The sequence below is a fragment of the Sipha flava genome, unplaced genomic scaffold (genome assembly GCF_003268045.1).
Source record: "Sipha flava isolate LNK unplaced genomic scaffold, YSA_version1 34_pilon_pilon, whole genome shotgun sequence".
NCBI classification, from domain to species: domain Eukaryota; kingdom Metazoa; phylum Arthropoda; class Insecta; order Hemiptera; family Aphididae; genus Sipha; species Sipha flava.
The window spans coordinates 3,157,332-3,182,580 of NW_020273045.1; the positions used below are offsets into that span (position 1 = coordinate 3,157,332).

The window sequence follows — 25,249 nt, forward strand, 5'->3', positions numbered from 1 at the left end:
GGTCGGTCTCGGCACCGGTTATCATTTTAGCTTTCTGATTGGTCGTTTGGTTTGGCCGCGCTTTTTATAACAAGGTTATAGGGTAACAGTTTTTAAAAAGTGCGGCCAAACCAAACGACCAATCAGAAAGCTAAAATGATAACCGGTGCCGAGACCGACCCCAGAATGCTAATATGCGGCCCGCCACTAGTTTGGAGAATAATAAGAATTTATCGTGGTAAAAATATATGAATTTTATACCGAAGTACCATAGACTTAAATATAATGGGTACGATATATGTATAAGTGTATCACAGAATAGTAAATGATTTACATCGTGATAATGGGTTTAGACGTTTTAGGATTATTGGGTGAAACGTGATAATTGAGTTATAACCATGAACTAGGTAGTGTTTGGTAATATATGGTAAGTATTTTTACTTGTTGGTGCACACATGTTGAGAACCAATTGCAAACAACCTTTGGAAATTAATACCAAACATCAGTGATCAGTGATACACATTTGTTTATCGGTCATAAATTTCACTACGATTAGCATTAAAATTCGAATCAGAATATTATCGACGAGTTGACTGTGTTATTTAATTTTTTATTTTAAGTTTTGTCTTTGTTTTTGGTGAACTCATTTTGCGAGCGTATATCTTTTGTTTCCTGGACTGTTTCGCTTGTAAGTATATTTATGTTTTCGATCAATGTGACGTTCGTTGTCGTATAAGGTTGCCGCCATTTACCACGTCTGTGCGGTCCAAGTATCCAACTACCGGACACCGATATTGTTTTTTTTTCAAATCGTACATTTTTTCCTTATATTATATTACATTTTAGTCTATAAATTAATCAATTTTCAATTTAATATTCTTGAACGTTTCATAATAGTTCATTAGATGTTTAGTTTACATTGCATTGCTTTTTATTATACATTGTATCCCTTTAGAATTGTATCAAATTGTTGCCTTAATATATTGGTATAACAAAAAAAAAAAAAAATCAACAACTGTTGTGTTATGTGTAAGAATGGAGTGTATATCTATTGACTGCTAAATATTTGCATAATTTTCTTGAGATGTTCTCATTTCATTAAAATCTTTACTCTTTTATATTATGCTCATATTGGTTCTTCTTATTTGTTGTTTTTACGTTTTTCAATTATTTGCTGATTATATTATTTAATTTTTCACAGGACTGTACAATGTCTTCGAAAAAAGTATTCAATATCAAAGATAAAGTGTTCGCAAAAATACGAGGTTATCCTGCTTGGCCTGCCTTAGTATCTAGTGTTAAAGCTGATACTCCATCAAGACTTAGATACAATGTATATTTTTATGGAACTGGTGAACGCGCTGAATGTAAACCAGAGGAACTCTTTCCATATGAAGAAAACAAGGCTAAACTAGGAAAACCGAATAAACGTAAATTTTTTACTGAAGCTCTCCAACAAATTGAAGATGATGATGTATCAGTTCTCCCAGAAAGTGATACTCAAGTATTTACAACACCTAGTAATGTTGCAAATGAATCATCTACAGTTGAACCTAAAAATGTGGTTGAAACTGAAAAAATAAGTGAATCTAATTCCGAAAGTGAAGGAAAATTATCGAACGAAGAGACAAGTTCTTCCAAAGGAAAAAAATCCATTGGACCTAAAAAAAGTTTGGGTCTTTCTATATCTAAGGGAACAAAAAGAAAAATATCTGATGTCAAACCTGAAGCATTTACAAAGAAGTTGGTAACTAAGCAAAAACTTGCTGCAGATACTTTAAAGCTTAGTGAGTCTCGAGCCATAGTACTGGTAGAAGCTTTAAAAGATAGTTTTATAGAAAAAGCAACTAATTCACAACAGGTCAGTAAATTTAACTTACTAGTAATAGATTAATTAAAAATATTTACATTAATTCCTAGTGCAATTGATCATCTTTTACTATAATTTATTTTCCATAATGATATATTTATTTAAGGAACCCAACCATAGTTAGGAGTTGGTCATATTTATTTATTTATTTATGTTCAATAGATTCTCTTTATATTGAGTCTTAAAGGAAAGAGAAAATAATTTGAAATATCGAAAAAAAAAAATTAAAAAAAATGATTAATTTGTTTGAATGCTTCAACTACATAATTTTAATAATTAAAATATTAATACTTCTTAAATATAAATGAACTTAATTACTTATTAAATTAATTATTTAAAAAAAATCTGTCATTCAAGTTTGTTTTGTATTACTTCTGTCTTCCAAATTAGGTAATGCAGAAAAAGCACCATCTTCCATACATGTATTAGTATGGTTTGTCTTCATTTTCGCTAAGATTTTTGATAGTTTTTGATAAAATTTTGTTATCTGTCTATGTTCCATAAACATGTACGTAGTGGTTAATTTCTATATGATGTGAAAACATTCTGTCATATAAATTAAGATTATCTGCAACAAAATGTCATTTATCATCAGAAATATTGAAGTTATTTATTAGAATTATATCACAGTATTTAAAAACAGCTTTTATGGAGTAATTTAATATAGTTTATGGTGTTATAATTCTCCAAGATTTATCAAACATTTGTATTGCTTTGTGTATGTTTATAGAAAATTATTTGATATTATCATTTAATTGCGTGATTATTTATTTTCTATAAAATATTTTGATATTTTGCATAACAACTTGATGTGTTAGCATGGGCTAAAATATAAATGATATATTTGGTGGTAAAAAATGTACTTTATTCAATTAATGATTATTAACTGTACAATTATCTATGAATTGTAAAACTTTTGTTATATTTTAGTTTCATTTTTTATATCAGAATTTGGTATTCATGTTATATGCGGTCTACTGCCAACAACAGCATTTGACATATAATACATATACTAATTTAATTTACCTACTTATTTTTATATATTTTTTTGTATTATTAAATATTATAATGAAATTCTACATTAATAAATATATTGTAATTCTACATTTGTGTATTCATTATTCATATTTTTAACTATGTGGTCGGCGAAAAATGTGCAGTAGACCGTATATGACGTATAGAAATGGGCGGTAGACCGCATACGACATGAATACCCAAAATTTAAAAACTACTCATTAAATAATGACAAAGTTATTCAAGCTTTTTTATTTGACCTATAATCAACTAGTAAAGATTTAAATCCTTTTAAATATCTAGGCTTCTTTGCTATACCAATGACAAATAGTTTTAGTTTTTCAGTTCCAGGCATACTTGCTCCTACCATGATTGTTATGCACTCTTTGCTGTATTTTCCATCTGAACATTCTTTGCCCTTTAACATAAAAGTTCTATCTAGTAAACATTTGAAAAATAACCCCATTTCATCAACATTAATAATATCATTAAAATAAAATCTACAACCTTAATCCTACTATAACAGAAAGATTTTTAATCCAATTTTAAAACAATGTGTGTCTATTGAAGTTCTTCACAAACTTTTGGAAACATTATGTCTTTCTTCCAATTTGTAAGTCAACAACTTGTAAGTGTGTCTTAGTTGTTGTACATATTTGTATGATTTTCCAAGTAAAATTGTTCCATTTAATATTAGGTTTTTATCTCAGCACTGATATCATCACTGAGTAAATCATTTTAATAAACATTTATCGATGTTCAAATAAAGAGTCATCTTCATTTTTCCATATATCAACAATGTACATTATAATTTTATCTTGCTGTTTAATAATTGATGTTAATGTATTTGGTGAAATATTAAATTAATTAGCAATTTCACATTTTTTATGGTCACCTTTTTCAACTGACTGTATTTAGCAAACTGTCCGAAATTGTTAGGACATTAATTTATGCCTACTCTCCATTTCACAATATTGATAAATATTGAAAACTATATACTAAATTACTAAAAAAAAAATTGACTTTGAACATGTGCTATCACTTTATTGAATGTACTGCATAATGTTCTATTCTTACCATAGTAAAAATATTATTTGTGTACTCAAGATAATGAAAAATGGAATAATTTTACATTAAGTTATCAAGAGCAAACACAATTGAATATAATGTTAATTTCAAAAAAGTTGCTGTGTAGTTTAAGATGAGAATAAATTTGATATAGCGACATTTAAAAAAATCTACTGTAAATATAATTATATAAATTTATTAATTTATTGATAAATTGCTTTAAAAGAACATCCTGTTTTGCAAATATCATTATATTTTTATTATATCAATGTGTTATGACTCTAGAAAGTGCCTGATTATTATGTGTTGTAGTTTCAATTTATTATTTAAGGATGACATTATTATATACATTATAGTTTACATTTTTTTTAGAAATTAACTTTTTCTACAAAACAACCAATGAAAAAAGGAACCCGTGCCTTAAAAAAGAATATTTGTGTTTGTGAATGTATATACCTATCAATTACATCTGCAATATAAGTTTTTTCTCTTTTTAACCAGAAATTCTATTTTATATTACGTATAACAGTAAAATTTTGTTTCTAACATATAATATAAAAACACTGGTAAAAATTTTATAAATTTGATTCTACATTTTTTTTATTTTATTAGTTTATTACTTATTAGTTATTTTATTATTTACGATATTATACAATAGATAATGAAAATTGTTTTAAAAAATATTTATTTTGTTTACTGGTAAAATTAAATTATTGTACTTTATTTTAAATAAAAACACAAAATTATATTATTATTTATAATCAATCACTGTGGGATCATTAAACCCTCAATTAAATCATACCATTGTCTTTAATTTCAGAAATATTTATTCGTTATGATCCAATGATTATGAGTTGTGTATTATATTATATGAGTGTATATTTATTGAATATTAAAAGTGAAAATTACTTAATTTATATTTTTATGAATATAAGATTGATTTATTGTCTTAGCATATCTTAAAAAAAGTATTTTAGATTGATTTTTTAATATTATTTGTGTTCTATTATAATATAATATTTTTTAGTATATATATGACAAATATGTTTATAATTTACAGAAATCTGAAACTTCAAATAAAAAAATAAGTGTTGATGGAGAAAATTCTAAAACAATGGATAAAAATTCAGAGACTCTTAATACAACCACAGAATCTGAACTTGAATTTAATGATGTAACACTAGAAAACAGTAAAACTCTAAAATCCATACAAAAGTTAAAGGATAGCCCTACTTCAAGTAGTGAAATATCTTCTAGTAACAGCTCAAATGTAGGACATGTATCACGATCTGGTCGTAAGATTAAACCAAAAAAATATTCTGATTATGAGAATGACACAGAAATGCCAAAACGTCCAAGGTTTAGCAAAGAAAATTCAAAAACTTCAGAAAAACATAATAATGGCAGTAATGAAATTGATATTTTACCAGAACAAAACTACAAAACAAAAGGTACAATAGTATTTATTAATATATTAATATTTTTATCTTTAAAGACTACTATAGTCTAGAGCAGGGGTTTTCAAACAAGTGAGCTACACATTTGAACGATATCCAGGAGAATTTAGGTCTTTAGGAAAAGATTTGTGTGATGAGCAAAAAAAAAAGTCAAGCTCCAATATATTGTTTTTTTATAATAATAATAATCTAATGTTCCCATTATCCGATATTTCATACGCGATCAACCGATAGTGGTAAAATTAATTTTTATAACAATCGACTTATATTCCTAGAAAGATCAACTGGTTGGTAATCCCTGGTCTAGAGCAACAATTTTAATAATTAATTCATAATTTGGTAAATTTAAACCAGTTTTTTTTAAAATATTAAAATGCAGTTTGAACATTTGTTACTAAAATATATACTTATAATTAGGGTTCGGAAGTTATAGGAACCAAAAAAGGCAAAATATGCATGCAAACATGCATGAAAAAACTATAAAATATGCATAAAAAGTGTGAAATATGCAAAAAAATATTTGTTAATTAGTATAAGTTAATTAGTAAATTCTAAAAATTTATAATTAAAAAAATTGTATTATTGAAAATTAAAATATGGCCCATACCGATTGACATTTGAGATTTTATTAAACTGAAAAAATAGTATATTTTCATTACTTGTAAAATATATAATAAATATATATTGTATAATACCTATTAAGCTGTTGCATTGAACCATCAATATTTTTGTTAAATTCATTGTAGGTAATCAAAAATAACAATGAATAAACATAAAAAATAATATTGAGTTTTATATAATGCATGTTTTCCTCGTTATTAGTGTTGTGTTATGTAACTTTATTTAAAATTAATTAGTAATTGGTTATGAATAAAAAAACTTAATTTTTTTAAAAAAATATTAAATATGCATACAAATATGCGAAAATCATTGATAGTCGATAAAATATGCACTTTTTCTCTAAAATTAATTAAATTTACAAAATATGAATTTTTAATTTTCAATTTTTAAACTCAAAATTGTATAGCTCGGATTTCTAGCTTGATTTACTATAAATTGAGAGCATAGAGAACAATATGCAATTCCTATGACTTCCGAACCCTACTTATAATGATATTGTTGTCAGATCAGCAATTTTAAGGGTATTATTGATATGATTAAGCTTAATTGATTACAAAGATCAGAACTTGTATTGTTGTGCCTAATTTAATACTTATTTTTAAGCTTTAGTAAGAAATTATTGATTTAAAAGATTTTTTTTTATGATTTTTATAAAATAATTTCAATTTAAAAAAATATAGTATTAAATTGTGAAAAATTATTTTTTATTTTGTATTCATTTTGTTATAAATTATTGTATATAAAGTATTGATATTGCTATATGTTATCAGGAATAGAAAAACAACTAAAGTTAATTAATGTATTATTATTTATTATTAATTAATGTATCATTGGGGAACATCATAGTTACTATTAAGCATAATGTCTCTACGTAATATCTTATATTTATAATACATTTATACATTTACTGGAGTGCTATAAATAAAAGCTAATACCTTAAATTTGTTTTTTCAGAAAACCCAGAAACTAAAAAGGCACCCAAAAGTCATGGATCAGCATTAGAACCACATATAAATGATACTGTAACCAAAGAATTGAACCAAGTTAGCAAGAAGATTGATGAAGATGAAGAATTACCAGCTGCATTAAAAGATCTCATGACAGGTGCTTTATCAAATATTGAAACTGGATGGAAAAAAACTGGCACAAAAAAAATATCGAAAGTTGAAATATTACACACAGAAGTTGATCTACTGGATTATATACATAAATTACGTTCAGCATTAAGAACTGATAGTGCCGATTGCGAAGCAGCATTGGAGTTACTTGAAAGAATTAGTGAATTACAAATTAATGCTCTTATGTTAAAAAAACATCAAGAAATTGTTGATACCATTAAAAAAGTAACAAAATATATTGGTAATGCAAACGAGTGGAATCTAAGTGAAGAGGAAATTATTGAACATACTGAAAAAGCAACCCAAGTTCGACGTAAGGCTGAAACTGTGTTCAATAAATTTGCATCATATTTTATTGTACCAAAGGGACAAACATTCCAAGAAGTTTATGCGAAAGAAGTCGAAGATTTTTTTTTAAAAACTAAAAATATGGATTGTAGTCAGATATATGGGCTAACTTCAGATAAACAACTAAAATAATTGATTTTTATTTTTTAAAACAATATAATAATTATGTATGTACAATTAAACTGTATCCTGAATTGCTGTATTTCTAGTATTAATCTTATTATTTAAATTGTTTTGACTTTATATTGGTAAAATATATTTTGTATCCATAAATATTAAATCAATTAATATTATTTATCACATTTTTAGTGATAAAAGATTGATTTTGGAAGTGTTAAGCAATATGATTTGTAATGATGGATAATTAGTGCTCTTTCCATCATGATATTAATGTTTTAAAAAATATAATTTTTTTTTTTAATTATTAATAAACATATTTTGTATAAAATTTGCTTCATGTTAATTTATAATAGATTTTTATGTGTATAACATTTCATATGAAAATATTTGTCATTTTTAAATTACAAAGAATATTTTAAATTGTAATCTGCAAATATGTCTTGTATTTTAAGGTATACAAAATACTAATTTACATAATCAATAATTTATAGACACAGAATAAATTAATGCAATGAATACTGCTTAACTAGATTTAAAATTTGATATACATTTTAGATATTATCTGGCTGCATGCAAATTTAAATAATAGTTTTTAGGTTTTATGTATTAAGAATCGATGTGTAAGAAAACTGAGATTTAAGGATGATTTAAATATTATGATATGATTTATAGTGATACTTCTAAGTATATTAGTGATAGACATGGCATAAAATTGTATGTATTATATTAATACACTTTACTGAAATCTTCAATTATAAGTACTACAATTATTTAACTATAACATATTATTTTATTTTTTTATCAATAAATAGTATATAATTTTTATTTTATGAAAATGGACTAGTTTGAGGTACTGTTAGTTGAGAATTTGTAAACTTATAATATTGTAAGCAATAATGCAAATGTTTTAATAAAAATTAGAATTTAATATCAATTATTTTTATTTATCAAATTAACGTTGAATTCTTACTAATTAATATTAGTATAATATGAAAACTAATTTGTTTTAAAATTAGTTAAATTGAATTTCCACAGCCCTTTTGGGGCTTTACTATCTAATATTCAAATGGCACAACAATAAATTAAATTATGGAACCATATTCAATGATGATAATTTTTTAATAATTTCTGTACTGATTATGTTCGTTTAATAACTGGAATTATGTGTCAATAGGTTGTGATAATAATTGTGTTTGTTAATTTTACAATGTTATCATGTTAATAAATAAAATTCTTAACATTATTATGTTAAATTATTTATATCAAGTTGAGAAAGCATACCTGACAGTATTGATAAAATATATATATCTAAGATTTTTAGAATAAAAAAATGTATTTCTTTATTGCACAGCATAGAATAAAAATATAAGAAACTGCCCAGTAACGTATTTTCAAATTTTTTTCTAAAATATAAGCAATTTTATAATTTAAAATATACATATACAATATAATAACTATTACAATATATATATTAGTAATCTATTTTTATACAAACATTACAATCACATGGTATAAATTAATGTTATCTTTGTCTTTATCTTCGTAGTAAGTCATTTATGACGAACCTTCTTCCGACTCCCTCTCAAAAATATGCCACTGGTACAACAAATATTATTTTAAAAATGTTAATTTAAAAGCTGATAATGTATTCGAACTTTCGAGCTGCAATTTAGTTGAGTTGTGTATTTTTATTTTCCGTACAAACCATCAAATCCAAAATTATGTGCTGGAATAAAATAATAAACACTTATTTCAAGTTTTTTCGGTATTTTACTTTTAGGATATTTCGTAGAATATAGAAATATGACTTTAAAAGCACCATCTGCAGTTTTTAATTTCATTTCTACATGGTTAAAAATTTAAGGTACATAAAATATTAAATAAACATTAAATATTTAATTATCAACACGTAAATGGCAGAAAAAATAAATCACTTAGATAAAACTAAATAATTCCTTGGATCACCCAAAATCCTTTCTCTTTTTTTTGCATGTAATTATTTTTCTTTTTAATTTATAAAATTTTCCTGGCATTTTTCATTTTATTGAGATATTTGTATAATATAGGTATAATTTTTGTCGTTATGTACAGTAGATTTAAATTTATACATTAAATATAAATATGGATAATAATACTTACAGAGTTATAAACTCAGAATCCTAAGTAGTCTGAAGAATAATGCCTTAATGAATTTGTTTTTTAGGATTTAGTATTTTTAAACTGTACACAAAATGCATTAAATACAAAAAATGTTCACATAAAATGATTGGTTATGTCGGAGTCATAAAACGCATCCGACCAGCGGTGTCGAACTTTCAAAATTGTTTTCAGGCCAAATAAAAATACAACGGCCTCAACACCCCAGCGGCCACAAGCCTACATTTTTACTTTACATAGAAAAATAATTTTTGCTCTCAAATTACAAATATTAAGCATGATTTATACTGTAATAGTCAGACACGTACCGACAGATATCGTATAGTACCGTTCCGCAAAATATATTATGTGTTATGTTATAATTCACTATTTATCGTTTGTTAAGTGCGAACCATAGACCAACCTCTCTGATCCTCAGCCTGACCTATGCATAGGGCTCGGCGCCACTGAATCCGACAATATGTAGTTAAAAATAACCAACATCAACACATTTAATATTTTAATGTAAATAGTTTAAACTAATGTGAGTTTAATACGCTTATAAAATTATAATCTATTATCTATTTAGGTGTATTCATTTTCAATTGACGGGTCATAAATACTCATCAACAGTTTTCAGCATTCATTTCGACACTATAAAACATTAGATTTAATAAAATACAAAAATCAATTCAATGTTGTAAATTTATAAAAAATATGGTTAGTAAACACGACGTCGTCAACTCATAATTGCTATAACAATATTGTTTTGTTTCGAGTATTTATTCGTTATTTGTCAATAAATTATTGTCTATAATAGAATGACTTTTTAAGTATGTTGAATGTTTACGATTACACTATTCACACTTAAAAATAAATGTCAATGTGTTTATATTAGCTACTTAATATTCTTGAATTCTTGATAAATATTAAATGTTAAAAATGCAGAGACCGTAATCTAAGACCTGAGGCCACTATTTCATGCGTTTGGGCGGTATCTACTATCTATCATGACATCATGTGCATAACCTCCAAAGCAATCAAAGGCCTAGCTGTTACTGAATGTTTGATGTTTCATATTCAAAATTATTATAAACACGAATTAACGCTTAAGGTACCTATTAGTTGAGAATTCATACATTATATTTTAATATTTTAACTGTTCCTTGTATTCCAATGCGTCTAATTAAATTATGTATAACACTTATGTTTGCTTTTAAATCATTATTATTTTTAAAGGTTTATCGGTTTTAACTAATTTTGATAAGTAATTTGAGATAAAAACAAATTTAATTGTGTAATAATAATTAGTTCTCAAGCGGTTTCTATTGGTTATTCAAACCATTCGATTGCTTTCATTAAATTCTAGCTATTAATTTTTTTATTCAATTTTTTTATTTCAGAGTTATCGAAAAATAAGTGCTAAAATGGGCGATTCTAAAACTTTAAAGTAAGTTATAATTTAAAATTAAAATTTATGAAATTTAATTGACAAATATAATATATATATATGGCGATATTATTATTTAATTTTAGACCGGGAACAATTGTGGGTTTCTGTAATCCATTGTTGGATATGATGGTAGTTGGTGATCAAAATTTATTAAAAAAATATGATCTTTTAAGTAACAATGCTATTTTGGCAGACAATAAACACATGCCTCTTTATGAAGAACTGATGAATAATTCAAAAGTAGAATATACTGCTGGAGGTTCAGCCCAAAATTCTTTAAGAGTCGTTCAGGTATTTTCAGAGATGATTTAAAAAAAAATAAAAAAATTTAGCGTTATTATTTTTTAATTTGATTATAAAAAAAACATTTAGTGGATTTTAAAAAAACCTAATGTATCAGTATTTTTTGGTGCTGTTGGTAAAGATAAATTCAGTGAAATTTTGAAAGTAAAAGCTAATGAAGATGGATTAGATACCAAATATCAATATTCAACAGAAAAACCTACTGGTAATAATTTAATTTTTATGAAATTAGTGAAGTAAAATTACATAAATATAAAATTTAGGTACCTGTGCTGTTGTGGTCACAAATAATGGTAAAGATCGATCTTTATGTGCTAATTTATCAGCTGCAAAGACTTTTACTGAAGACCATTTAGAAGTTCCAGAAAATAAGTCTATAATTGAAAATGCATCATTTTACTTAGTTACAGTAAGTATAGAATTTAATTTTCTACCAACTTCGCAGAGTGATTTACATTATGAAAATTTATTTTAACATATTTACTATGGAAATTGTAAATAAATGTCTTTAGAGTTACTGTATGCTGAAAATGCCAATTTATAAATATTACATTTTATTAATGTTCAAATAGTTTTTCTTGACAATGTTATTTTATATTTTCTTCTTCTCCTTCCTCTTTCTCCAATTATTTGCTGTTGACCACTCTTGTTGTAAACCTATACTTGTCTCGATTTTCTACATTTTCTAAGTACACACCAACAGTCTACATATAATTCTTAATCGTATTCATCCATCTCTTTCTTGGTCTTCCTCTTCCTCTTTTCCCTACAATGTTCATTTTCATAATAATTCTTACTTTGCCAAAATCCCTAACATTTTGTACAAATGATCCATAATATTTAAAGTTATTGACTTCACCTATCTCCTCATCACTAATTATCATTGGTCTCTTTATACCCACAACTTCTTAATATCTTTTTCCAAAGTCATACTCTATATACTTCGTTTATTTTATTTCTACTAATTTTCATTTCCTTTCCTTCAAGGTATAAGGGTTACTCAGTGTTACTTAATGCAAATAATCATATTTTTTTTATTTTTAATTTACCTATTTAACATGTTCTTAGATTCATGTATTTTATTTATTTATATTTATTCTATCATGATTCTGTTTATCTATTTATAATTCATTATTAGCATGTTAGTAAATATTATATTCAGTCTGAGGTTAATAAAAATGTAATGCCCCCTCCATAAGGGGAAGTACATGGTATGTTCATGACTTTTTATTTGTTCTTAAACTTACGAACGACAGGGATAAGCATACCAACTTCTCTCCCTAGATTTGGTAATCATTGTATCTTAAAAATTATAATAATAGTAATATTATCAAAATATTGGTTCATTAGCATAAAAATAATTACTTATTTAGTTATATTTATGATCATTTAAATTTAATTATAGTAATAAGTCTTATAATAATTAAAATTTATTTTATTTTTGTCATAGGGGTTTTTTCTTCAAGTTAATCCAAAAGCTGTTCAAATATTGGTAAAGATAGCTTTTGAACGAAAGTGTACATTTTTATTTAATATGAGTGCTTCGTTTGTTTTTAAATTTTGTATGGATTCGGTTAAATCAATTTTTCCTTTTGTTAATATTATTGTTGGAAATGATGAAGTTAGTTTATATAATAGTTTATATTAAATTTAAATATAACCTTCTATTAATTAGTATAAAGTAACTATTTATTTTAGGAAGCAAAAGCTTTTTCAGATGGATATGAATGGAATTTAGACAGTGTTGAAAAAATAGCTTGTAAAATGAGCACATTTGATGTTGAGAATATTGGAAATCGTTTAGTTGTAATTACTCAAGGCGAAAACCCAGTAATTGTTACGCAAAGTAAATATATTATACTTTTACAAATACTATTTATAAATTCTTAGACATTATTTAATTCTATATTATAAGCTATCATGAACTGTGTAGTGTTGGTGTTATATATATGTTTAAATTTTTAATTTCTGAAAATAATAACTATCAATAATTACAGAGATTTTCATATCATTAATGGTTTAAAAAAAAAAAAAAATTAATAAATATTTATAGTTCTTCATAATTGTCCCTGCTACGTAAATAGCTTCTGGAAGGGAAAGGTGAGATGGTTCAAACTTCTGTAAAACAACATTAGAGCATCTGTTTTTAGTATTTTGAGTTGAATAAATGTTTTCAAGTCTTGTATTTAATTATTTAAATCATTTTTAGATGGAGTTGTTACAAAATATTCAGTGAATAAAATTCCTGCAGATAAAATTATAGACTCCAATGGTGCTGGTGATGCTTTTATTGGTGGTGAGATGACTATTTATTTTGTTTAAAAAAAAAATATATGTATAGTACCTACATTGTTTTATTAAATTTCAAAAATAATTGTTGGACTTTAGGGTTTATCAGTAAATACATCTTGGGATGTCCAATTGAAGAGTGTGTGAGCTGTGGAATAGATGCTGGATCTTATATTATTCAACAACCTGGAATAACTAAAGACGATTCGTTTAACTTATAAACATAATTCTGTTATTTCTTTTATTTTTCAATTATTGTATTATGATTCTTAAAATAATTAATAATAATTGTTATTAAATTAAATTAAATTAATTAAATGTATTCAAGGAGTATGAAATGTATAATAAATAAATTTAAATTTATAGATTGCACTTTTACACTTTTAATATAATACTCCATTTTGTTTCAATAACCCAAAAAGTACGATTAATATCTAGATATTGTACTGTGTTAATGTATTTATCATTTAAGATACCAACTGTTATCTTTAAATTATTCCGTCTATTCTACTCTCCGTTTATTAATATTATAAATAAATTGTATTCATGTTTCATATTAGAGATGGGACTTATCGTTCATTAAGGTGAATTAGTTCAGTCGTTCATCGTTCATATATTTGACGATTCGTTCGTATGAATACATACTCAGTATCAAAGAATTGTTCATGAACGAACTAGTTCAATAATTATTACTCCGTATCAAGGAATCGTTCATGAATGATTAAGTACGCAGCGCATAGTATAGTATAAAAAGTACAAAGTGAACGGTGAACGAGTTCATCAAAAGTGAACTAGTATGAAACCGGTCACTTGGGTGAATAGTTCAATTGAACTAGTTCGTTCATGAACGACACATCTCTATTTTATATCATTAAGCCGTTTCGCGTGTTCAAGATAAACCATTTTATTTCTTACGTGGAATTTGTAAAAACCTCAGAAAAATGTTTTTGGAGGGAAGTTACAAAACCAACCTCTAGTTGCGCCACCGAAATTAACTATAGATTAAATATATTTATTTTATGTATCAACTCACAACAGCATAAATAATATATGACCTACTATTTTTTTTATGCATTACACGTAAAACCGATAAAAAAGGTATAATTATACCTATGTAATACAATTTGAACCACTATGTGCATTTTTAACGGATATTGATTGTCATAAATATTTAGTTTGTAAATTATCCAGTTGAATTCTTTATGTATAAACCATATGATAACAAGAGCAACTCGACGCATTGAAATATTGAGCAACTAATCTAAATCTCTCAAATATCAATCAAAAAACTACTTGATATCAAAAATATTTTATACAATCCTTAAAAAATAAAAGATTAAGATTAAATTAATAATCTTAATTTCTGCAATTCAGCTGATTGTAGTTGATCATCAAATTTTCTTATTTTTTATTTATATTGTACATATACAAAAAATTATAAGTAAATTAGATTTAAAATGCTAAACCTTAATTAGTGTCTTTATTTAATTAAGTTGAGTATACAAAATATTTATTAAAACATCACAAGACTTTATTTACAAAACAATATAATACATTTTAAATTTACAAGAGAATTCTTAAAGCAACTTAATGAAGTTAACAACATATGGATGAAGTATAGAACTATTCTTCATTATAATATTAAAATAATTATTTAAAACAATATAATATAGTTATAATTTATATTAAGGAAATTGTTAATAATTATTTAATGCTATTATTTTTTTAAAACTTCGTAGTTGAGTTTCATCTAATCCAATATCATTGGCGTACATAGCAAAATTCAATGCTAGCATTACAACACAAGTCTTAACATGAATAATTAAATATGTAATCTTCTTTGTCTTTTGAATTTCTATATTTCTTTTTTGGTATTCTAATTGATTATTAAAATCTAAAATAGTGCTAACAATTTGTCCTAATTGTTCTCTGACCACACCATATTCATCTTCCTTTAATGAAACTACAGCCAAGTTTGAAAGTATATAACAACACCAAACTGTTGCTTCTAACTCTTCAAGTGGATTCTCTTTAGCCAATGATCCAAACAAATAATTGTACACATAAAATTTTTCAAACATTTTTATTAATTTGTTTTGTTGAATTGTATTATCTGCATCTTGTTTGCTAGTAACATCAGTATTAATATGTATTAATCTAGCATTTGGTAAATTGCGACGACCACAGGTCATTGAAAATAGAGGTTTTACTTGTTTTGTATTGTCTTTAGTATAACATTTAATGTTATTTATACAATAATTGAAAATAATTTTCCAACACATGGGAACATTTCCTGCAAAACTTAAACTAAATATCTGTTTTCTTCTTTCTACATCTTTAATTGTAGCTTGATACAAATCATACAATGCTAATGATTTGATAATCTTATTATCGGATTCCAATGCATTTATTAAACAATCACAATCTTGTTTTATACTTACAAATGGAAATACAATCCGTTCAGTCATAGTTATATATGTAATAAACTCAAATGAATAGAAAAAATATAAGATTAAAGATATTGAAAACCACAAAACGGTAAAAAAATAAACAGTAGTGCACGATTTTGGTTCAACAGCATACAACGGGAAATATATGATAAATATATACACAAATGATTTCTTTATTGATTTCAATAATGTCTTTGTAAGTGTTGACATGAACATTGAATATTTGGTGGTTTGAATGATGGGGAAATGATATTCTTGATCATTTAAATAGTAATTTTCATAGCAAAACAAAACACCTGCAAAAGCACATCCAACACGGAGTAGATTCCAACCTGTTTCTCCGCGACAAAATGGATTTACATAGCACAATAACCAAGCACTAGCTGAGTAAGCAACTGCAGACGAAATCGTTTTAATTGACAACCCTCTGATAACTAGGCTGAAACGATTCGGACAGTGTGTTTTTGAACTGATGTAACTGTTAGACACAATTGTGATGAACAATGTTACAGATATCAACACTGCCGGTGCACACAATACCGGATACCAGCTGAACGAGAGACTGAAAATCGATGGTACAGACAGCAAAAATCCTATTGCATATACGAGCAAGAACGAACTTATTATCGACTTCACTTTTCTTGTGAGAAAAATTTTCGACCGGAACGTCATTCTGTTGTTCGGTGTTTTTCGTATTTTCGATGTTAATACGATCAATTAAGCATTTCCGTATCACTTCGCGAATAAGGCTGATTTTAGTTGACCGAAGAACACTTTTTAAGTAAGCGACACAACAAAATAAAATTATAGTCCAATTATCCGTTACGAATTAAAAATTGAATGGCGAGTTGAATGTCGGCTACTGCATTGGTAAGCGGTAACAGCTAGATATCGATAACGTCGATCCGACGTTTTCGCCGGTGTTTTGAGGTTATACAGTTTCATATCGAGCACAGTCCTAGAAGATATCTTCTAAGACCGTGGTTCTAACCGTGATATCGAGTAAAGTATGTTTACATCCGACGTGCTATAAAGCATTTTTTTGTTCACAAGGATGTTCTAAACGACATTAAATCATGTACTAATTTGGTTATTTCTACCGCTATTAAGATATCCGATGGGGAACTAATTGACGCAGGATCTGTTTTTATGAACTTTGGTCTTATAGATATTGTTATTGTTACCACAGATTACATTAAATAACGTAATCTGTGTTGTTCCGTTACCGCATATATGGGCGTATCTATACTACCTGTGGCTATCAAATTGTTTTGTGTTGTGTTTACTACTTAAGACTTCTCCGAACACCCAACTACTGAGGGGCAAGAAATAAAGATCTGCATCGTAGTGGCAAGGATCTATACTCCACACTTTCTCTCGAAGGAATCTCTCAAATAATGTTATGGATAATCCTTGGTCTAGAGTTTAATATTTATTTTAAATGATTTGATTTTAGAACTAATATTTTTTTGGCGTCTTTATTAATAATCAATATGCACGTCCTACTGAAATTCACTCTAACTGCATTCTTTTTATCTTCATGTGAGTATTTTAAACCATTAATTACATGGTATTATTTCTAGAATGGTGTGTCCTTTAAGATAAGCAACTATACTCATTTGTTCTTAAAAAAAACTTTATTAATTATATATAAGCTGATACTTAGATAAGGACTTAAGAAAACAAATTAAAACCTTTGAACTCTTTAATTTTATCAAGTCAATTAATAAACTTTATTATTAATTTAATAATGAAATATACTTACTTACTTAAGTATAAGTTTCTGATAATTGATATACTGACAAACATTTAGGAGCTAGAAAATAGCTGTATACTTAAATTATTATTGACTTTTATAATTTTAGTATGTGGGAGTTATGAACTGAACAAGAAAAATACTAAATGTAACATTCCATTGGTAATTCGTGGGCAGTGGTATTCATGGGAAAATGGCCGTAGTACTACAACAGAAGTTGATGCTACAAGTATGTCTAAACGAGGTACTTGTATTAGATCAATGGAAGAAAATCAAGTGAATTTCACATTTGTCTTTCAAAAAAATGCTGAAGATTGCTATACTTGTGTTAAATTTATGGTACGTACTGTAAATGTACTGGATAAAATGGAAAGTAAGTTTTTTTTAAGACATAAAATGTCCATATTGTATGGTATATTTTTACATTTTTAAAATGTTAGGTGTTTGTATGACATTAAATCCGAATGAAGCCGAATCTCCTGACAAAATATGTCAATTTCAAGACACACAATTAATCACATTATTTTCTGAGAATTACATACCAGTAAATTGTCGGTCTAGTCTTGAAGGTGTTTGGCAGTTTGCTTACCAAGTAACATAATTTTAATATATTCAACGGAAGTTAATTTTTCATTTTATTTATTATATTGTTAAAAACATTTTTAAACATATTTTTTAATATCCTTTTAACAATTTTTCTTATAATTATTTTTTGTTAACAGAATCGTTTCCGTTTTACTGGTGAATGTAATAATCCTGAAGCTCAAATAAAATCATGTCAGACAGCTGGAACACAATTTTTAATAACTAATCAAAAATTTAATATAACATATAAAAAATGCCCGGGTATGACTGGTACATTTGATGGAGGTAAATTACATATTATATTTTCTTTTACATTTTATAGAATTTTAATATAATTATAATATGTTTTATTAGTTGTTGAGTACAGTTGTTTAGGAGATTGGTTTGTGGACAAAAATCATTTCTTTGCTGTAGCCAATACTAAAGAATCTCGAAAAGATGAAAAATATAGATGTTTTTTGAAAAATCGAGATGATGATTTATATATTGGAGTGTCTATAACAGCAGAGTGCAACACACTTCAGACAGTTGAGAAAAGTCCTGAGAGATTACATATTAATCCTGGTAATTAATAATTAAATCATCTTCAATAAAATAATTTATATATTTAATAATTATTTATTATTTATACGTATTCATTTTTAATTACCTTAATATTATTAATTTGTACAGTTAAAGCTGAAGTCGTAGAACCCGGTTGTAGATTACCACAAAATTTTAGTGGTGACTGGGTGAATACAGCTAATATGGATGCTGATGTATTTATCAATGAAACTCATGTAATTGAAACATGGTACCCAGATGAAGCACGTTTTAGAAGGACAATTTATGTCTGTCGTGAACAGAGAGGATCTCGTTACATGATGGCTAGACTTACTGTTGATGGATGGTATGAATCATTTATATTTGATCGTGATTTTATATAATTTTTTATTTATTTACTTATATGTTATTTAGCCAAAAAGATTATGTATGTTTTGATTTTGTACCAAGACATCATAATATTATTCGTTATAGAAAAGGTTTAGCTTTTATTAAAGATAACTTTCATACAGTATGCTCATGGGTACAGTTTCCAAATAAAGATAATTGGAAATACGATATTTTTGTTTGTAAGTATTTGTGTACTCAAAGATAAAAAATTGTATGAAGAAACATTATGCATTATGGAATAAATATTTTCAGCTAAGACTCCTGTCCCTGTTCGATGTCCAGTTGCGGGAAAATTTAACTTTACTCAGAAAGGTGATTTTTTGTTTGAAACTCGTATTCTTGGTGGTGTTACATTATCACCTCGTCCACAAATTTCTTGCAAGGACAAAATATCAGATTTTGCTGCCTGTGATGGTGATCAAAAAGAGATTACTATTGATGAATCATTTTGCCTTGATGTGGATCATCGTGGTCAACCTATAGACATTTACAGTGATCCAGACTATAGATTACAGTGCATTGGTTATTGGAAAGAAAATTTGAAATCCTATTTAATAACATATGATCCTCTTGATGCAGCTAGCATGTACAGATGCTGGGTGTACCAAAGAGCTGATCTTAATCGTGTACTCATGTCTCAAGCCATAGGATCGTTTTGTGATCTGAAACAAGATGCATTTAGTAATAACTATACACAAGGAGCTACTGTTGCTGTTGAAATGACTGAATATGAACGTGAACGTGAGTGATTTGGTTGTTTGTGAAATTTAAGTATAAATTTTTTAATAATAAAAAATTTATATTTTAGGAGATCAATGCCCAATGTATTTTGATGATGGAGCAAATCCATGGGTTCATTCAGACAATTATATACAAGTTTTTAAATATGGGAGGTCTTCAACTTTAATTATTTCAACAAGTATGCTCTCATTTGCTATTTTATTTACTGTTATGCTATAAATAATTTATGGTATGTCATACTAAATTATAATTAATTTTATAAGCTTTATCACATACATATTTACTGTGTAATAATTCATATACTTATTATATAAAATGCACGGTTTATGTTGGTAATTGTCAGTAATCTCAGCTATACTTTGTTCACCGAAAGAATACACATATTTTTCAATTAAAATCTGTCAGGCGTTGTTCATTGTTCATAACGTCTCTACTAGGCTGTAAGCAGTAAGATATAGTGTGGTGGGGATAAACAGATGTGCATTATCTCATTGAACAGAGTATACTGAAGTATTTTTATAAATATTTTAACTATTTAATGGTAATTTTATTGGCTTATAATCACTAGTATTTGAATGATCTAAATTAACAATATAGTATAAAATATATGATACTGGATTTATTAATTTTTTGAAAGAATAATATACAAATTTTAAGATTTCTTGTAGTAATTACAGGATGTATAATTGTATTCTAGTTCAGATAACTGACAAGTACCCACTTCTTAATAGCTTAGAATAATAACTAGAATCAATTAATATCAATAGATGTATATATGTAGAGATTTAAACAAAAAAAATTAATAATTGTTACCAAACAAAAAAAGGCACAATGAGAAAAAAACAATTTAATTTTTGATATTTTGATATCCACAATATGTGTTGATCAATATTCTTATATATTTGTTTAATTCTTAGTTATTTTGTACTAATATAAAGTATATTTTTTTAAAAATTAATATTAGGTATTAAAATAGTTTATTTATTATGTTTAACTTTTATATTATTTGTAATTCAATTGTGATTTATAGAAAACAATCCATCCATTTTTATATTATAATATATTTAAATATTTAAAATATTAATTTATATCGAACACATTTATTTTTGTATACAATTTTAAAGTTATATATTTAGCAATTATAAACTTAGATACTTTTGTATAATTTTAATTGTAAACAATTTAATCAATAAACTTGAATGAGACTTGAAAAATTATTGTAAAATAAAATTATAATTTCTATAAAAAAGAAAAATGTATAGTTTTGTTATTAAACTAAATGTTCATGTTAAAAAAATATAAATAGTTTTACCTTAGTTGTAACCATGTTGCAACTTTTAAGGAGTTAGAATGAGAGAACAATGAAGCTTTGTCATTAATAGAATTTTACTAAAAAAGAGACTTGAAAAAAGTTGTTAACAAGTAAACAAACATTTCAATTTCAACCATATTATTCATTAATTAATACTTTTATTCCATACCAATATAATTTGTTTTTATTACACTGATGAAATAACAGAATTATAGATTTGTTGATGTACATATTTTAAACAAACCAATAAATAAATCAATCAAACTTCGAAATATTTGAAGTCTGTCACCTTTGTAAAAATGTATATTATTTGAACAATGAAAAGTTCTAAGTAAAAATTCAAAACGACCTTATTATGTGTTCTTGAGTTTCAGAATGGTACAAAAAGTGTTTACTTCAATATGAACTAGGATTATATTGTAGAGTTATATCCATACCTTCACATTACGGTATCTAAATATGATTTAATTTACTCAACATTGACCAGTTTATTTTTGAATCTAAATTTTAAATTATGTTAAAAAAAAATGAACATAAATTACTGCCATATTTATTAATTTCATTACATATAAAATTTCGTTATTTATAAATAAAGAAAAAAAATCAAATGTTGTTTTATTAATTAAAGAATCATAGAATAGGACATCCTTCAAACGTTTCATTTTGTGTTATGTATAGGGTTGCCATCCGTCCCGATATATCGGTATTGTCACCGTTTTTAAGTTTTTTGTCTCCATGTCCCGACAAAAGACTAAAATGTCCCAATTAAAACTGTGCATTCCAAATTTCACAAATTTTTTTTTATTCCATACGAATATGCGATCGAAAGTATAAAATTATGTTCTTAAACTTTTGCGACTAAACGTATAGATAAGAGTTCTTTGTTAATGTCTACCTAGTGGACTAATGAACGAAATCGCCTGCTCCCAGATTATGGGGTCGATTTTACAGTGTTTAAGTTGCCTAAAACATAACTTGGCCAGAGTTCTACAAATATGAACAAAGAACTATTGAAAAAAGTAAAATCTTCGGAAAAATGTGGCCATCCAAGTACTGTTCAATAAATTATAAATATTTTTTTTTATGTAACCTAATAAATAAATATTTGATTTAAAATAAAGAGTTACAGTTATTATTAAAAAATTAAGTATTTTTATACAATCCATCCTAGAATTCTTAGAACGTCTTAACGAGACCCTAGCCTAATATAGTAACCCTAGTTATGTATTAAAAACAGGACTGTTTACATTTTATACATATTAAAAACATTAATAAGATTCAGTTAGAGTGACTATTAAAATTGCTGTAAGAATATTGGACACATTAGAGGTAAGTATCATCATCGTCATTTGAGTTATAAATAATGTACAGAACAATATATACTGAGTCGCTATCCTACATACCATAAAAAAAAATATTTATATCATAAATTATATTATATTTATTATTTATTATTTTTTTTATAATTATTTTATTTATTATTTTTATTTACAGTAGTTATATTAAATATAATTACTATAAGTATAAAAATGTATGGAGAAATAAAATGTCTAAAATAACTTACCGAGAGACTTAAATTGAAGTCAGGACCTGAATCAGAATCGTAAACAAATTAAAAATTGGATACATCTTTATTGACATTCAAAGCATCCATAATTTGATCATTATTCATAAAAATTAGGTGTATTTTAATAACATTTGCGATGAAAAATTTCAACAAATCGCATTAAATATTTCTAATAAATGCATTTATTATAGTGTCGTAACCCGCGTATTTAGCACTATAAAAACACTGCGTATTAACTAAGCAGTCACCATACGTACAAGGAAATAAATAAATGACTATTAAGATAACAATATACAATATATCACATAAACGTCATTCAAATAAGGAAACATTATTTAAATAATCACATTTGTACCACATTTGTGAAATAAATTTATATAATTATAATATTTATTTATATATAATAAATATTATAACATTATACGCATACGCTATCTCACACACAAAATCAATCAAAGAATTAACTATTTTTAATTATCGTTTTTCACATACACTCACACATTTGCAGTTTATATACACACTTGCGTCTGTCGGGTATATTAGAGACCTGGAAACAAGAGCAAATCAGATGAATTCTTACTATGCGACACTGAGCATCTCCACGCTAGTTTATGTTATGATCTGAACTTAGACTTTCAACAGCTTATTAAATTATTAGGATTTAGAATATTTCATATAAATTAATAATAATTCGTACTTAGAATAATTTTGAACAATTTAAATAAATCACTTTAATCACAACTAGTATTAATTATTTACTACATCTACCTACATTCAAGCGTTGAATAGACTGAGCGAATAACTGAGATTCGATCAATCGGTTGGCATAATAATAGGTTATATTGGTTTAGTGCCTAAAATGGTAATTACTCCAATTATTTTTATTGTATACATAAAATTTACTTCTCCTAAAACATGACACTCGTATGACAATGTAATAAAATATAATCATGGGCCACACGAGCAAAATTTCTGAAGAAAAATTATGGTACTCGAGATAACGGAGACCATAATAATAAAATTAGCTCGTCTGTAAACTTATTAAAAAACATTACTTTTCTTTTTACGGCACAAACATTTTGTTAAATTTCTTAATGCTGGAATACGTATTAATAATTCAATTTATGACTGATATTTACAAACGAACATAGACCTGTATTTCAAGGAGTTCCTAATATACACTTGGGGCCTATCTTAACAAAATATGTTAGTAGGTTCAATAAATTATAATGTATAAATAATTAAATAAACATGACATTAATTTTTTATTAAATATTGTAGTATATTAGTCCCAATATGTCTTCTTTGAATCTTTTATATTTCTCTTAGATAGCTTCAATTATTTATGATTTGTTCCTACTTTTGTAGTCATTTTATTATTATAGTGGTGTATCTGTGTGCGAAAAACATGTAAATATTATTCGGAAGGTATGGGCTAATTGGGCTCCATGGGATTTTGAGCCTTTCCTTAAATAAAATAATCATAGTAAAAAAAAAAAATGTATAACAGTTTGTTAAATATACGTATAAATATATATAAATATTAAAAAACACAAGCATTTTATTTTACTGACTGTATTTATTTACATATTTGTTTAAAAATTTGAAGACAGAAGAGGTAACTAATTTCTTAAAAAATAAATTATAATAAATGTAACATACGTATAAAATTTTAAATGTATAAACTATAACAACATTAATTCAGTGATGTAATGACATTTCTTGAGTACACAAGATCGCCTCTATAAAAATTGAATTCGAATTGCACAACGTTGTAATACATTTTTAGATTTGTAAAACTATGTATTATATGTAGTTAGACATTATTATATTTTCTAATCATCAATAATAGGAAGTTAATTGATTAAACTATTATAATTTATAACATATATATTACCTATTAATAATTAAAGTTATACACGTTAAATTATTTATTAATATATAATAATTATTATTGAAAATAGAAAAATATAATGGCAACTAAGTTTCTGAGAGACTATAAAATATATTTCTCTTTAAAATTAAGTATGATAATTTTAACCATACAATGCATATATATGTATAAATACGTATATACATACACAATACACATTAGTATAAATATTTTATGTCCAAAACAGGTAAAATCG

At 25.8% G+C, this 25,249-nt stretch overlaps 4 protein-coding genes and 1 long non-coding RNA gene across 8 annotated transcripts in view; 3 read left to right on the forward strand and 2 right to left on the reverse strand.

Moving 5' to 3' along the window:
• The window catches only part of LOC112687445 (hepatoma-derived growth factor-related protein 2), a 9,754-nt gene extending 2,002 nt beyond the window's left edge, over positions 1 to 7,752 (forward strand). The window contains exons 1-4 of one of the 3 annotated variants that reach the window (XM_025560169.1): positions 102 to 667; positions 1,181 to 1,840; positions 4,992 to 5,382; positions 6,964 to 7,749. In XM_025560169.1, the coding sequence (XP_025415954.1) occupies positions 1,190 to 1,840; positions 4,992 to 5,382; positions 6,964 to 7,607 (1,686 nt within the window). In that variant the 5' untranslated portion in view covers positions 102 to 667; positions 1,181 to 1,189 and the 3' untranslated portion in view covers positions 7,608 to 7,749. Of the gene's footprint in view, positions 1 to 101; positions 668 to 909; positions 1,009 to 1,180; positions 1,841 to 4,991; positions 5,383 to 6,963 lie in introns of those variants that run through there. The other 2 variants (XM_025560170.1, XM_025560168.1) reach the window with 2 other exon arrangements.
• A 1,338-nt stretch (positions 7,753 to 9,090) lies between these two features.
• On the reverse strand, positions 9,091 to 10,445 carry LOC112687505. Of its 2 annotated transcripts, XR_003148985.1 has the most exons (3): positions 10,061 to 10,445; positions 9,735 to 9,982; positions 9,091 to 9,321 (listed from the first exon to the last, which is right to left on the reverse strand). It is a non-coding gene; the product is annotated as an uncharacterized LOC112687505 (long non-coding RNA). The 2 variants fall into 2 exon arrangements; XR_003148984.1 differs by having other exon boundaries at positions 9,735 to 10,445.
• LOC112687504 (adenosine kinase 1-like) lies at positions 9,428 to 14,048 on the forward strand. Its single transcript, XM_025560237.1, has 10 exons — positions 9,428 to 9,459; positions 10,680 to 10,845; positions 11,135 to 11,181; positions 11,268 to 11,475; positions 11,557 to 11,692; positions 11,751 to 11,896; positions 12,938 to 13,108; positions 13,186 to 13,333; positions 13,697 to 13,783; positions 13,876 to 14,048. Exons 1-10 carry the CDS (start codon positions 9,443 to 9,445, stop codon positions 13,995 to 13,997), a joined length of 1,248 nt encoding a protein of 415 aa, XP_025416022.1. The 5' UTR covers positions 9,428 to 9,442; the 3' UTR covers positions 13,998 to 14,048.
• A 1,390-nt stretch (positions 14,049 to 15,438) lies between these two features.
• LOC112687407 (nucleoporin Ndc1) lies at positions 15,439 to 17,722 on the reverse strand. Its single transcript, XM_025560097.1, has one exon. The coding sequence runs from the start codon at positions 16,896 to 16,898 to the stop codon at positions 15,474 to 15,476; it is 1,425 nt and encodes a 474-aa protein (XP_025415882.1). The 5' UTR covers positions 16,899 to 17,722; the 3' UTR covers positions 15,439 to 15,473.
• On the forward strand, positions 17,720 to 21,066 carry LOC112687406. Its single transcript, XM_025560096.1, has 9 exons — positions 17,720 to 17,768; positions 18,092 to 18,355; positions 18,423 to 18,574; positions 18,705 to 18,852; positions 18,922 to 19,131; positions 19,240 to 19,456; positions 19,525 to 19,679; positions 19,753 to 20,241; positions 20,309 to 21,066. The coding sequence occupies exons 1-9, from the start codon at positions 17,720 to 17,722 to the stop codon at positions 20,458 to 20,460; spliced, it is 1,836 nt and encodes a 611-aa protein (XP_025415881.1). The 3' UTR covers positions 20,461 to 21,066.
• The last annotated feature ends 4,183 nt before the right edge of the window (positions 21,067 to 25,249 follow it).